The following is a 16,943-nucleotide window of genomic DNA, read 5'->3' on the forward strand; positions in this document are numbered from 1 at the left end:
TCTTAATCAAACAATTTATTATATATATAGATGTTCATCGATTCAGATCAATCGATTAATCTGAAAATCTAAGCTTAATAAAATAAATTGATTCAAAATTTTCAACTCAATTAAATGTAACCTAAACCTAATCAAACAAACCCAATTATAATAACTGATTTAGGTATTAGATTGGTGCTTTGCAAACTCAAACCAAAAACAAACATGTATCCTATTATTGTTATTTTATTATTTTCCTATCTTTTGACTTAGAGTTAATCAATCCATTACTTCATTTGTAACCTCTACTCCCTTCTTTTTTTACCCAAACTTACATTCACGGTCGCCCTCATTCTGTGACATAACCTCAACTTGCAATAGCTTCAATCGTTTTAGGAAGCAAAACTTCACAAAGCTTGTCGTCATTCATATCGCGTGAAGAAGCTCATCATCATACACAAACTACATCATGAAAGTACTAATGTTCGCTATCTTTTCTTCAGTTCTTGTTCATCCCAATTGCTTCCTTATTTGATTATTTATTGCTAATCTGATCCTTATTCAAGTTTTTTTGTTTCTTATTTGATCTTCCTATAATTTGGATTAAGTGTAAAAATTCCTTATTTATTTAGTATTCATTTGTTTCCTGATGTTTGTTCTTGGTGTTGGTAATTGTTGCTTTTTTGAGTATGAAGCTTCCTTTAGGTGAGATTCAACACAAAGTTCCTATTCTATGTTGAGGATTAATGGTGCTTAAAATTAATGTATAAGAGCATCTCAAATATTAAATCTTATTTTCAAATCTTAATTATCTTTGTGGTGGATTCGACTAATTCACATCATTCTTAAAATGTCTTTTATTTTTCACTTTAATAATATATTTTATTTTATGATCTTCAATCATTTTTTTTAGAATATGCAAAAGATTCATCTTTTAATATTTTATATTACTAGTCATTGCTTCTTATGGATGTTGTGGTAAATGAGTAAAAAATAAACTTTTTTTATACGATTGTTGATCTTGATAATTCTTACAAAGAAATTGGATCTCAAAGGAAAAATCTAATAACATTCTCCAATCTTAATAAAATTAAAATCTAGTTGCTATAGATACTCTAAGTTTTCAGTTTCAGTTCATTTTTTCATCATGCACACTAATAAACAAGTAGTAAAAAAATCCAGTGGGTAGGGTATCATTTTTCACAAGGATTAAAGCAACACAATTTATTCAAGAAAAAAAAATACTTCAATTTAATTATTCAACTATCATATCGCATAAGACAGTAAGTTCACACAAATAACATTAATGTAGCTGTAAAAAAAACATTAATGTCGTGTTTATTGTTTTTCAAGGGTTTTAAACAAAAATGGTGAAAGTGATTAGCCATTTTAATACTTTTGGGTCCGTCATCTACATATCTCCTCAAATTCAACATAATCCAAACACGGTTTAGAAGTTCAAAGTTCACTAACGTATATTGAACCTAAATTTTTGACATAAAATCACTTTGATTTCAACTCAAAGTTTACTTTCATAACTCCATTGATGCCAAATCAAGCATTAATTAAAATCAAAATATATAATAACACATATTATGGTGTACTATTCCTAAACTAAGTTTAAGATATGTTAACCACACTCAAATAAGAACACATAAACAATTCCTCAGACACACTTTCAAGATCAATCTCTAGAATAAGTAGGTGCAAGAAGCGTTAAAAACACAGTAATAAATTACTTTAAGCACAAGGAACTGTGTTATATAATGGTTTAAAATAGAAAGAAGTCCCACAAAGATCATCTAACCATAACTACAATGGGAGTTTACTAAATCCACTGGAAGAGCAAATGTACAAGAGATGAATGGTATTGAATGATGGATAAGGAGTATTTGTTTTAGCAACTATTGTGTTATTTTTGGAAATACCTGTGGTTCGAATACACATCAATTCACCTGTTTCACTATTATTAGCTACATTTAAATGAGTTTGAGGTTGAATTATATCATTTTTTTTGTCCAAAAAATAAAAGTAAAAATATTTTGTGTTAAAAAAAAAATAAAGGCAGTGTTTGTTTTCATCCTAAAGACTTCTTCCTTTTGGTTGTAGTTTATTACCCTAAAATAGTGAATTGAGTTTGTCCAGACATCTTGAATTATGCTATTGAAATAGTCTTTCTTGTTATGTTTTTTTCCGTATCCCACCTATTTCATAAAATATTGACCTAAAAAGAATTATCTCACATCTGTTACAAGAGTATACAAAATAATACTAGGTATATCTAATTTCCAAAAAATACATAATCTTACATTTTACTAATATTTTAGTCATAGCAAAGGAGGCGAGGAAAAATTATTCTCATGGAATAGGAATACCTATCCACGAGTAAAATTCATATATATATATATATATATATATATATATATACCATCCTATTAACCATCATCTCACTATTCTCTCATATTTCCTTCATGATCCATGCTTAAATTTTTCCAATCTTTCAAATTTTGTTCCTATCCAAATAATGTCTACGCAATTTGATTTATTGTCAATTTTATTCCTATATTTTACAATAATTTTTTCTTTCCTCTTATGCTTCTTTTTTACTAAGCAATTATTGTTTCTCTTTCACTCATCCTAATCGTCAAATACATGCGAAGGGAACGAGAGTTGTAACAAGAGTTTTTATAATAAGGATATTGTAGTATTTATAATGTATATTTTTTAAAAAAACTTAACCAAACACATGTTTTAATCATTCATGGGAAAATAAAAATAATTTCAACTAATTTTAATAATTAATCAAACACATTTTTAAATAATAACTAGAAATAACATTCCCATGTTATGTTATTAAAAAAATATTTTCAAAACTAAACAAATTATTTATCAAACAAACGGATCCATAGTGTTTTTTAGTACTATTAATGCAATATTTATACAAGCATATAAATATTTATTTCTTATACAATATTACACAATTTTGTTATTTAAATAAGGGTTAATAAAAATGAGTTTATAAAACATGTTTTTAAATAAGATTTTTTTTCTAATATAATGTGAGACATTTTTATTAATATATCAAGATTTTTGAAAGTTACATCATAATTTTTTTAAACAAGAAAAATCAAATATGCACTAATATAATATATAGGGATGTATATGATGACGACGACGATATATCTTTTAGTTTAAATCCTTGATTATTGTTTTAAACAACTCTTTACACTTTGTTTTTAAATTTTCTATAAATGTTTTAAAAAACCTCATTTTAATTATTACTTTTTAGAAAATATATCTTAAATTAACTAAAATAAATGCTTATTAATATCATTTTAAAATTATTTAAATGCTAAAAAATAATTAAAATTTTTATTTCATGTATATAATAGTATAATATGATGAGTTCATTTTTTTATTACTATAAATTAAACATAATATCAGGAGATTTTAAACACTCACAAATTCTGTTCAATCAATTATGTTTGAGTCAGACCCCTTGGTTAGTAAGTTGGATTTTATTTGTTAGATGAATTAAATTAATAAATACTAGTCATCTACACCAAAAAAAACTTTTGAAAACATAACATAAATGTTATTTCTACTGATATAAAATTCGTTTTTCATTCGAAAGTAAGAATATCGAAAAGAATCTAAAAAGTAATTGTGTGATATATTTTTAATTAATATTTTTAAAATATTCCACAAAACATATTTAAAAATAAAATGTATATTAATAAATAATTTTTTTTAATAGTTTTCTTTAATTATTAGAAAAAAAAGAGTTATGCACTGATGATATAACTTTTTTTACACTATCGTCTAATTATAATTTATCATGAATAATAAATTTTTTAACTTTAAAATAATTATTTAAATTATTTAAACGGCGATTTTTGATTTAACGATAGTATAAAATTATAATGAATTATCTTTATTTTTTATTTATTTAAAAAAGAATGTTTTCATCTATAAATATATTATCGTTTATTTCACTTTACTTTAAAAAATAGTTAATTATTTTAAATAAGTTATTATTTCTTCTAAAACAATATCAAGCAAATATTTCCTTAACCTGACAAATCCGTTTTTTATTTTACATAAGGATACTTATTCCAATTCATTCAAAATAGGAGAGAAGATACAAGTAGGAATATGATGGAAAGTAATAAAAAAAAAATGAAAAGTTTTATGCTTCATATCAAGACAAATCAGTTACTAATTTTAAAAATATACTACGAACGATTTTATACTTGGTATCAAGACAATGATTATCACAAAAGAAGATAATTTTTTTTGTTTATGGTGAAAAGTCAAATTCTTTTAATAATAATAATAGTATTTTAGTAAAAGAAAATTTTAATGTACATATTTTTATACTCATTTTATCTTAATTATATTCATAAGCTAATATTTTATTCTTATAATTATCCTATAACTACCTTCACAAACCACTTACTATTTTATAAATATTAAATAATAATAATATACTCAATAAAAATTGACTAAATGCATATTTGAATAATTTACCAAATTTATTGTATAAAATTAATTTTAGAATAAAATATATTCATTTTGACTATTTGTATTCTAAAAATAAATTTACCATTTTTTTAATTAATTTTAGTCAAACTGAATTTAAATACAAAATAAATTTTGATTAACAGCAAACAAATATCTTTATCTTTAGTAAAATCAGCTTTCACATTTGAAATTAGGCAAAAATTCCATAGCAAACAGTCCCGTAACGGCGTAACGTTTCAATATTTATTTGCAGCAGGGTGCAATTATAGTTTAGATATTCATTTCAGAGTGAAAAAAGCGGCAAGAGGCGCCACGTGGACGCCACTTGTTGTATGGTATATGTACATACACCGTAAGTGAATTCCTTGATTCGTCGTTTGTTCATTCGTAGCAGTAGATCATCTCAAATCATATTCATATCGCGTTTGGTTTTGTTTTGTTTTTCTATTTTAACACAACACAAGCACCAACTTTCTTTTTCTCTTTCTTTTAGGGTCCTTCCTCACTCTGAATCCGCCATTGGGCTGCGATGGCGAAGAAGCGAAAGTCGGTGGCAACGCGCCTTGACGAAGTGGATCGAACGATGTACTCCACTTTCTGCAGCACCGCCAACTCCCTCTCTCATCTCTACACCCACGCCATGAACCAACAAAAACTCTCATTTCAGGCCGGTGAACGACACGCTCTTGTAAGCTCTTCCCTCGTTTCCTTTTTCCCTTTTTTTTTTAATCATTAACTGCAAGTATGCACGCACCCACCTTGAACGAAAGCACGCTCCTTCTTTCTTTTTTTTATTCATGTTTACATTTTTAGGGTTATTGTGAACAATTGAATTTCAGATTTTGTGTTCCGTCAGTCCGTGGTTTTAGTAATTCATATTTCATAATTTGTTTTTCAAGTGACTCGAGCACTGTTTAAATGTCCCAATTTGATGTGTTTCAACTTTGCTCTTTGTTGAGGATTTTTTTTTTATGTGAATTTTCATTTCTTCACAGGAGAAATTGTATCAATGGATTCTCAGGCAACAGCAAGAAGGATCTAGGGTGGCCACCATTGATATTGTTACCCATTTGCAGGTTTTATTTTGTTGTCTCTGATATCATTTTTTTTGTATTACTTATTCAATTATTCAGTGGATTTTTTTTTTAAATCGGCAAAAGTATCATCTATCGATCTATATAAATGATAGTCGGTACCAAAGATACCAAATTACGTGATGGACAGCATACCGTTTGTATTTTTGAAGCAGCACAGGTTATACCATATTTTACGACAACTGAGTAAATCTAGCATAACCCCGCTGCAACCAAACAACAAAGAACAGGATCCCAATACATGATCCAACACCCTCCCTTCATTTCTGTTAAGGTATTGGCCCCCTACCAAAAGCTATCAACCCCATCTAAGATCATTTTAATTTCGATGGGTTTTAGCATTGCACAAAAGGCACAAGGAATCAGATTTACGCAACACCTCCATACAAAGAAGCTGCAGGGTCGTAATACCACTGCACAAAGGAGGATTTGAACCATTTTGCTGAAGAATGGAGCCATGACCAGACCAGAAATTTAACCTCTTGAATCAGAACTGCATTGTCTGGCCTTGCTTGCTTAAAAATAAAAGCATTTTGAAACTTCCAAATAGAGAAAATGACGGCGTTCCAAATCACCCTCCAAGCTTGGGATTCAGACTTTGATCTTCCTAAGTCCATATGTTGCCAGCAATGTCCCTTTAAGTTGTTTGAATCCACTGTCACAAAGTCAGAGGATAGCCAAGTAGCATGCCGACCTAGCTTTCTGAGCCACCTTGCATGATATGGAAAGATGATCCTGGGTCTCATATTGCTGCCGGCAAAATGGACATAATAAATTATCTTAATTGACAATGATATTTCTCCTTCCAAGGTTGTCTCTTGTTGGCAATCTATATCTCATTGCTCTCCAAATTAAGAATTTGACTTTATTTGGAATATTGAAGTTCCTTAGATGCAGAAAAATACTCCCTTCTTCATCCTCCACATGCTCTTGTAATCTCCATTTACAAGCCGAGAATGTTGAGTAAATCCCCGAAGAGCATCCCGACCAAGCCATAAATCCATATCCTCTCTACAGACCTGCACATTAGCCAAAAAACCATTTAACTGTATAGTGAGTTAATTTTCCCACTCAAACAACACCCTTTGCCATTTTAAATCCCAATGCCATGTTTCTTCCCTCCATATACCCATATGACCAATTAAATGCTCTTTTTGCTCCGAGAGTATGTATAGCCTTGGAAATAAAACTTCCAAACTTTGCCCCTCCATCCATTCATCCTTACAAAAGCGTATCTTATCTCCACTCCCAACTTTCCAAGATACACCACTATCAAACCATTTTTCCTCATTCCTTACGCCACAAGTTTTTCTCAAATGTCTCCACCGTAGAGATTCCCATGGAAGATCATCATCTGTCATTAAGCTCCTCCAACCACCATATTTAGATTGAACTACTTCCCTCCACACCCCACTCTCTTTATGGTACAAGTTCCATCTCTATTTTCCCAACAACACATCATTGAATATGGCTAAATCCTTCACTCCAAGTCCCCCATTCTTCTTACTATTACACGCATCCTCCCAAAGTATCTTATTATTATCATTATCTCTATTAGAGTATGTACTTGTACAAATGTGAAAACAATTTTGTAGAATGATTGTAAGGGCTGTTAGCTTTTGCTAACAGCACCTCTCTAGTGTTAGACAACAGATTATGTGTTTGTAAGGGCTGCTAGCTTTGCTAACTGTACCTCACTGGTATTAAGAAGTCAGTCTGTTAGTGTTAGTTTAGAAGAGTCAGAGGTCTATATATATCTCTGTTGTAACAAACTCTAACTTTTCAGATCTCAATAATATCAGTTATCTTTTTCTCTGGTTTTCTCTTTCTTTCTCTCAGTTTCTTGAATAATCTCCACCCCACAAGAACCTTCTTTGTATCCCCACAATTATAGAGATCACCTCCTTTGGTATTTTAAAAAATGAAAGGTAGAATATCGGGAGTGATTACAATACCAAATTCATCAAGCATACTCTACCTGCGAAAGACAATTTGCTTGTGTTTCCAAGTAGCCAACCTCTTTTTGAACTTGTCAATTATAGGATTCCATGTAGCCACCTTCATAGGATTATCCCCCAAGGGTAGGCCAAGGTAAGTGCATGGAAAAGATAAGACCCTACAATTAAGCAAGTTGGCAAATCTCTCCACCTCTTCACTTCCTACAGCAATTGCCCTAAAGCTACTCTTGAAGTATACTTTCAAATCGGATGCCAATTTGAACATTCTCAAGATGACTTTAATAGTGAATTCATTTCTAGCATTTGCTTCTCCCACAAAGATTGTATCATCAACATATTGTAGTAAGGATATCACACACTTTTCACGCCCCACCTCATATCCCCTCAATGAATTGGTTGCATTAGCCTCCCTCATCAAACCACTCAACCCTTTTGCCACCACTAAGAAAAGGAAGGGGGCTAAAAGATCCCCTTGACGTAGTCCCTTAGAGCATCTAACTTCTTGAGTTGGATTACCATTGACTAAGACAGAAGACCAAGAAGAATTTAAACATCCTTTTATCCAACTAACCTAAGTGTCATTGAAGTCCAACCTCTTCAACATGCATGTGAGAAACTCCCAAGAGACTGAGTTATATGATTTTTCAAAGTCCACTTTGAAGAAAATACAACTTTTTTTCCTTCTCTTGGCTTCATCAATTACCTCATTAGTCACCATCACACTATGAAGCAATTGTCTCCCACAAAGAAAGACGTTTTGCCTATGATCAATAACCTTGTCCAAAACCTTCCTCAATCTATTGGCAAACAACTTGGCCAAGATTTTATGAAGGCAACCCACAAAAGATATAGGTCGAAATTCACCAAGGGATTAAGGATTCACATTTAGCAATCAAGGAAATGAATGATGAATTCGAGCCTCTAGGTAGCACACCATATCTATGGAATTCCTTAAAAAATCTCAACAATATCATTTTTCACCACCTCCCGAAACTCCCTAAAGAAGCAAAAGTTGAAGCCGTTGAGGCCGGTGCATTTTGAGTTATTACAACTCCAAATAGCTAACTTAATCTCTTAGACCTCAAACTCCAAAATAAGCATGTTATTGTCCTCCAAAGATTTTTTTGTTGGAATTGAACCCCATCAAGAAGAATAGGTCTATCTCTTCCTTCTTCTAGAAATCTTTCAAAATACCTCCTCACTTCCTCTTTCACTTTGAGTGGGTCCTCCTCCCACACCCCTCCTCCTCAAGCCCCTTGATCAAATTCTTCCTTCTTTTCCAATTAATAATTGAAGGGAAATTTTTTATATTACTATCACCTTCCTTTAACCATATAGCTTTAGACTTTTGGCTAAGAAAGGATTCATTATGCAAGGCAACCTTGCAAAATTCTTCTTGAAATTGCAATCTACTATTGAAATCATCCTAGCTAAGACCCCAATTCTTACATCAAGCGCATTAATTTCTTTTTCAATTCTTGCTTGCTTCTCATTCAAGATACCAAACTCCTCCTTGTTCCACTTTTTTAATGCCTCCTTCAATGCTTTAAGTTTCTCTTTGCACACAAAAAGCACCCTAACCCTCCACTTTATGATCACTCCACACCTTCTTCTCCAACTCATGGAGTCTTTTGTCTTGAAACCAACAATTGAAGATCTTAAATGATCTAGGACCCCAATCAAAAGAGTTATTTTTAACAAGTATCGGGCAATGATCCCATGCATTCCTATTCAAGACATATTGAGTGCAACCTTGCCAAGAGTCCAGCCACTTCCTTGAGATAAGAACTCTATCAATTCTACTCTTGGCTTTTCCATTTGGCCTAAACCAAGTGAAACTTCTACCAACCAAAGGAATATCAACAAGTTCCATCTCTTATAAATTGATTGAACTCGTCATCCTCCCTCCCTCCATGTTGTTCACCATTGATTGTAGTCTCCCATCACACACCATCTAGGATTGGTTGAGCTACCTTTTTTATCCTTTAATTCCCTCCATAATCTTTTCTTCCCTTCCATATCACAAGGCAAGTATATATTGACCAAAGTAACATCTCGATTTTCTACCCTCCCCTCCCCTCCCTCCATATGCCTTCTAACCCGAGAAAGCCATTTCCTCTAAAAGTATTATTTAGTTTAAATGCCTCCTTGCACCAAAGACACAAAAGACCACCTATTGCATTAACAAACAGAGTCATCTCCCATTGCACATCATTGTTCCCCCATAATGCACAACACAACTCCTTGCTAACCACCTCCTTCTTAGTTTCCTGTCGAAACATCATCTGGACATTCTCCTTTGCAATCAATTGTTTTACACACTTCGCTTTAACCTTTCTCTCTAGCCCCCTTATGTTATACGTCGTTAACATCATTGCCACCTCCCGTGGTTTCCCTCCTTTTTCGAAGCACATGGACCTGGTTTCTGACTATAGTCTCTTTTTCGCAATAAAACCAGGTTTTGTATCATAGCTTCCTTCTTTCCTTGCAAACGCACACCCAATCGCTGGCCAGTCTCCCACCCCTTATTCGCTTCCTCCTCTTCACTATGCACCCATAACGCTTTCTTGTTTTTGCTCCCAAGGCCAATCAAGCTTACACTCTTCTCTACTGACTCCAGGCTACTATGCTCCCTGTTCCTTCATTTTTGGTTAAAAAGAAATAGAGCACCTCTTGGAATCAATTTTGCGTCTTTCTTCCCGGCCCATATCCCTCTCAAAGACACATATATTCTTTTTTGCTGCCTAGCCCTTTCTCATTAGGATTGCAAAACAATTAGCAGTAGTAATTGGGCCTCCATCTAATGGCATTGAAGGTAGGCATTTTAACTTATCCATTTCCCCCTTAGGCCCATAAGAGCAGCCCACTATACAACACCCTCCTCCTTTATCTACACATGCATTGTGCTGTGTGGGCCCCTCATCTTTCATTTCAAAAATCTTCTCTTCAAAATTCAAACCTCTTTCCTCTCTGTCGTCATCCATATTTTCCACTATACCTTGAGCCCTAAGCCCACCTCCATCACCTTCTTTCTGGCCTCCAAAAACCCCTTTACCAAACAACTTTCTAGATCCAGGTTTTTCTGATTACCACTTCCATGTATGTCCTGGGAAGCATGTTTTGTCTAAGGAACATCCTCTTTTCATGCAACAATTTCATGAGTGGTCAACTCTGACAGATGTTGACCCGTTAGGTGGATAGTTTGTACTGTCCTTAGTCTTTTTGCTATTGCCCACCGGTTTTTGTACCGTCACCTCGTTGGAGCAAGGTCGCCGGCTGGCCCTCCAATCATCTTGTCCCTTTACGTCCACCACTTCCCGTAGATGTTCCTCCTCCCAGTCATCACAATCGCACTCCGTTATTCGAAGATTTGATATCTAACCGCATCTCACTTCTATCAAAGTATACATCCCTGTCCTTACCACTATCTCGGCTACACCGGCACTGAACCACCCGCACCACATTCTCCTCCATCAAACAGATTCTGCAAATTTTATTCTTAATCCTGACCTGTGTATCTATTCTCATAGGCTGAATTGACAACACCATCACAAGAACCCACGCTGCATCAATCCTTGAAAGGGAGTGCGTTTCCACATCTACATGACAAGCCTGTCTCTCCTTTGGTATCTGGGCAGATTAGCAGACAATTTCTGTTTTCAAATAGATACAATCTAAATCTGTTTCTAGTCTTTTTGGATTCTCCACTCTGGCAAACCTCACAGAATTGTACCTCTTCTCTCCTCTATTTCGCCTTGCTGCCACAAATACCTCCTTCACAAGTCCATATCGACGAAAAATCTGGTATAATTCCTTCCAATCATAATCCGGGAAATTGGTAATGAAGAAGGAAACAATGTCCCTGTTTCTCCATTTCCTATTCCGAACAACCTTCCATCCTGCATCTTCTCCATTAGTCCTAGTCTTTTTGATGTCTTCCTCCCCCACTTCTCTCTTGCACCATCTATCCCTTGTTTCTCCTTTCTCTTCTCCTTCCCAATTACCTTGTGAAAAACCTCACCGTGTTTCTCCCTCACACTCATCACAACCTTGCATTAATTAGTATTTCTGGACCGCATCTAATGCTGCATTTGCATTCTTCTGCACTCTATACTTCACCATACTTATTATTCAGTGGAAATACTTTCTTGTAATTTTTATTTTTTGCATTCAACATAGTTTAAGGATCTTTCATCAACTCTATCGGTGCATACATATAGCTTATGGATCCCTTTGTCAAATGCTTTGAATGTGAAATTGCCATTTAATGGACACAATCCTTAAACCTTTGGTTTTAGAAGTAGGACAAAACCTAGACCTAATTTCTCAGGTGTTTTTTTATGATGTTTTCAATCAATAATCTATGCTAATCTTTAATGCAAATCTTTATTACACAAATTACTGAGATGAAACTCTAATTCCTATCCGAGAATTACACCAATAGCACCTAAGGATACCTTTTAACTTGTCTCTCTGATTTTTCTGGACACCGAATACAATGGCTGTCTGCCCTTTTTTATTTGCGTAAGAGGTCTTGTGCAACCTGCCAACCGGATTTTGCTTGTTGAATTACAGCCAGAGCATGAAGGAATTTTTTTTTTCTCTTTTTCAGTTCACTTGGGCTGGAATTTCCTTTATCCATCAAAATGAATGTATCTGATTTCAGATTTATCTTAATAGCTTATTATAGATAAGCATATAACCTTGAGCTATGCGTGTGCATTTAGAATGAGCTTGAATATGGAGGAGAGGAGGCACCAGTGTCCCCAAGGCAGCCAATGCATCAACATAATTCCCAGACTGCAATGCACAACACTAACTTTGGTGCGTCCATACCCTCTAATGCATTTGGAGCAACTGTGGCAGGACAGGGGATACGTGCTGGACAACCTGATCAACAACCAAAGAACTCAGTGTTCTCAAATGCACTCTCTAGTCCTATTCGACGCAGCCTTCAGCCATATCATTTGGCACAGGGGAGCTTTCCTTCATGTAATATCATGTCTTCAGGAAATGGAACCCGGAACAGTGACATGACTTATCCTAATGGCCAGAACAGGGACACAAATTCTTCCAACTCCAGTGATTGCATGGATATGCATTCAGATAGTCCTGGTCATGATTTTTCATACTGATGCTGTCATAGTTAGAACAAGGAACAAAAAAGAGGTCATTTATGAAATCTGTGGTCATAAATGCGTGGTGAAAAATGTCAAATTTATTGTGGATAAACTTCAATTTATTTGTGTAGCATTGTCGTCCAGTTTGAAAGCTTGAACATCAGCTTACATGTTAAACAGATAGTTCTTGAAAAATGTTGGCCATTTCCCAAGCGATATATAGTCATACTAGTGTGTGATGTTTGCATGAGATTTTGCGAAGTAAACTACTAGATAATTTTTTCTTGTTAATAAATCAATATCTGTGTTTATGATTGTGAATTTGTGCTGCTTTAAATTATGCATGAAAGGGTTTGAGATTAGCAGTGAAGCTTTGCATTTTGTAAGTTTAGGTGTTTGAATTCACAGGAGGATGCACTTCTGTTTTAATTTTTTAGAAGATGGGATTTAAATTCATTTCAGTATAAATTATATGGAAATGTTTCTGTTATTTACTTAGTTTTAAACTCTTGATTAACACAAATAATTAGATAGACAATAGTCTTCAAACTCACCAAGAAATGATGTTAATTTGGTGGCATAATCAATTGTTTGGACTTGAGCGTGCATATAAAATATGATTATTTTTGTCATATTAATTATTTTCTTGTTTTACTAATATTAATTATTCTGGACCCGCTAATTAGTATAGATTTGGGCCAGTGCTGTTGATTACACGTTGATTGCGAGTTTTCTTTTGTTTTCAATTCGTCGTAGTTATGCAATTCATGGGAATCTGTTTTGTCCATTTAATTGTTTTTTATCTGTACAATATTATGAAATTTTGTTACGATAATTTTGGGGCATTGGTTGTTCGCCGGATCAGAAATTGTGACGGTAGTTTTGGGGGGTTTTGACAGAGGAAGAAAGATATATGGAGAGGGAGAGGGAGGGGGAGGGGGAGGGTGATGAATAAGTAATGGATAATGGAAAGAGAGAAAAAGAAGTTTTGAGAGATGAAGTGTATCACGATGGAGGGAACCGTTCTTGGCGAGAAACCAAAGGAGAAGATGGAGGGTCATTAAGGACAAACTGAAAAAAAAAAGTTAAAAAAAGGAAAGAAAAAAATAATAAAAATAAAAAATAAATTCGCTGATATTTCAATCAAAAATATGGTGCACTAGTGAATGTTTTCTGCATGTGAAATTGTGCAACGACATGTGACATGAACATTAACGAAACTGTAAATACTTGATGATTAGATCGATTCATCACAACATTTACACTTTTTTGTGAATTAAATGGATCATTTTAAAGATATAAAGATCAAATTGTCACAAAGTGAAGGGATCATAACTGTTATCTATCCTAAAATAATGCTATAGTAAAATGGTATTTTTAATCATAATTTTTTTTTCTCATTTATTTCGTTTCAAATAATCTCTTTATTTTTTTCTCTCAATTTTTCTTTCATTTCTATTAAACCAAACAATCAATACTTTTATTTTTTTTTATCTATTTATGTTCTCCTATTTTATCATCTGGAACAAGAAAATTCATGTGTTGATTGGTTGGCTCGATATGGAGCTACTCATTTATGTGTTTATTAAAATCAATATATATTTATAATTTTGATACGTGTTAGTTGTGTTTTTTAGATGCATATCTTATTCATTCGGGCTTTACAAGTCTTTGCTTGTGGGAAATCAATCATATTTGTTTGACATGGTCAACAAAGTCATCAAATTTTAGCTCAGACAAATAATCCACCAATTCTCTCATGCTCCTATTATATAATCCAGTGCATTCTTCTACCCATGAGAGTTTTATATTTTGCCTTCTATCAATGTGAAACTGATGTAACAAGTTAGTTGCTAGGGAAAACAATTTTGAATGCATTCATCAATGTTGAATTTCTATCGATAACCATAACGATAGGGTTTGCATCACGTCTTAGAAAAATAACTCAAAACCGTCCCAGAGCACAAACAAAATCGTTTATACGTTCTTCCTCCAAATAGACAAACAGAGTTAAAAATGTCATCCCAATGGGTGTCACACTAAAAATGTCAATGAATATACACTGATCGTGAAGAAGCTTTATTAGTTGTTGCATTTCATTATTAATGTCTCTTATATAATAACATTATGCATAATTTGTATTGTATACTTGTTTCGTTCTTGTACAGTTATTGACATTATAGTCCTTCAAAGTGAGAGTAATATTTTTTGGTTTGACCATTGACTTTATCATATCACCCATAATAATCTTCTCATCCCTAGTCAGTCGACTAACATATGAATGTCCAATGAATGACTTAGCTAATGCATGATTATAAGTCTCACATATTAACTTCATCATCCACCATTTACCTTTCAACACTGGTTTTGCTTGCAGCAAAAAGGGACACCCACTTTTTTTTTACTGTTTGTCATTGTTCGTATTAAATCTCTCTTACATGCTCTGTATTTTCTACTTTTTTTCATAATCAATTAAAACAAATGATGTCCTTCGTCTCTTGTCAGTATTTGTGTCTCACCTCATTATCACCGTCACAAAATTAATATCACACGCAACAGAGCGAGCCCAGTGTAAAACGTCATCACGGGTAATAAACACCTATAAAAGGGATATACATGTTTAGTTTTCAAGAGACATTCATTTACTTACTTTAACAAAATACAAAATCATATCAACATCTGGGAAGCATTGAAGGCATCAAAATAATCAATATTTTTAAATACACCATATTCTTTTCATTGTCTTTATTCATATTAACTTCTACATTATACTCTCATATATTCATTGATCTTTGTTTATCTTAACAAAACACGCAATTTTGTTATTTTTTCACTGCATATACTAATATATTACATTAAAATTGATAAACATATATATGAAAATTTATACCTAAATTTTCATATTTTATACACTTGCATAAACTAGTTCATTTAATAATGTTTTCACAAATATATTTAAAAATATAACTAAATTTATAAAAAAAATAATTTATTAAAATTTTTTTAGGTTATACAGATTGACAATTCATATTAATCCTATGAATTGCTAATTCATATGTTTATTATGAATTCACATAGATCAAAGTTCAAGTTGCATACAAAAAAAACTTACCTCCTCCGTCGTTGCACCACAACACCCACCACGACGATAACCACAAATTGCAAATGAATCACTGCACCAACGCACCTCGACCAAACCTACCACAACAACAAAAAGAGTAGCTCAGCTAAACCAAAATGGAGAACAAGAGAATGAGATAAATTTGTTAAATTTATAATATACCTTAAAATTATATAAATGATGATTTCTAAATTGTTGATAATGTAATATTTTTTACATGGATAATATATTTTCATTAAACTCACCATATCTTACAAATAATGATTGAATCTTATTTTAGAAAAAAAAAAATATAATCATAATGCATTTTCATCGCATCATCATCCAATCACATTTGTTATTTAAAAGTCATAATTATAATAATTTATTATACGATAAAATATTTTTTATAACTTTTATAACAATTATTTTAAAAGTCATAATTATAACTTTTCATATTGTTTAATTTAGTACTTTACTAAAATATGTTTTTAATCCCTTGGCACATATTTTTCACATGTGATGTTAATTCTTGGGAAATTGGTTATTATTGGTTCTCGCTTTCAACAACAATTTTTCCTCACATGCACATTCTTTTCATCCTGATTGTGAAGAATGAGATATGAATTTCAAATCACAGCTCCTACTTATAGATATGTTCCACTTTTATGTCCACAAAGAAAAAAAGAGAGATTTTAGTATTTTTCTGTAAAAAAAAAGGTAACATTTTCTAATATATTTTTTCTCATATTTTATTATTGAATGTACGTTAAAAATGTTATTAATATGCTTTGATATATTTTTTCTCAATAAAATTTTATGATTTATAATAAATTTTAGCTGATAATAAAATGTACGTTAAAAAATTCATTAAAAACTATGTTATTAATATTTCTCAATAAATTTTAAGAATGTTTTTCATTAAATTTTTTTATACAAAAACCCGTTTAAATCGAAAATAAAAATAATTGGTGATCTTATATGCTTTGATATAAATGTAATGTCAAATATAAGTTAAAGCAAACTGGTCTTATATAAATTGGTTTGAATTGATTGATTATTTGATTTTCTAAGAAATGAATTTTAATTTTTAAAATATTTTTAATTTACAACGGGAATATAATAGTGACTTGAGTTTTACTTTTTTGAGATGGTATTACTTAACAAA

At 32.4% G+C, this 16,943-nt stretch overlaps 1 protein-coding gene across 1 annotated transcript; it reads left to right on the forward strand.

Moving 5' to 3' along the window:
• Nucleotides 1-4,870: 4,870 nt before the first annotated feature.
• Nucleotides 4,871-12,970, forward strand: LOC114421929. The gene is made up of 3 exons (XM_028388071.1): nt 4,871-5,191; nt 5,499-5,579; nt 12,283-12,970. The coding sequence occupies exons 1-3, from the start codon at nt 5,033-5,035 to the stop codon at nt 12,688-12,690; spliced, it is 648 nt and encodes a 215-aa protein (XP_028243872.1). The 5' UTR covers nt 4,871-5,032; the 3' UTR covers nt 12,691-12,970.
• The last annotated feature ends 3,973 nt before the right edge of the window (nt 12,971-16,943 follow it).

The sequence above is a fragment of the Glycine soja genome, chromosome 8 (assembly GCF_004193775.1).
Source record: "Glycine soja cultivar W05 chromosome 8, ASM419377v2, whole genome shotgun sequence".
Taxonomy (NCBI): Eukaryota; Viridiplantae; Streptophyta; class Magnoliopsida; order Fabales; family Fabaceae; genus Glycine; species Glycine soja.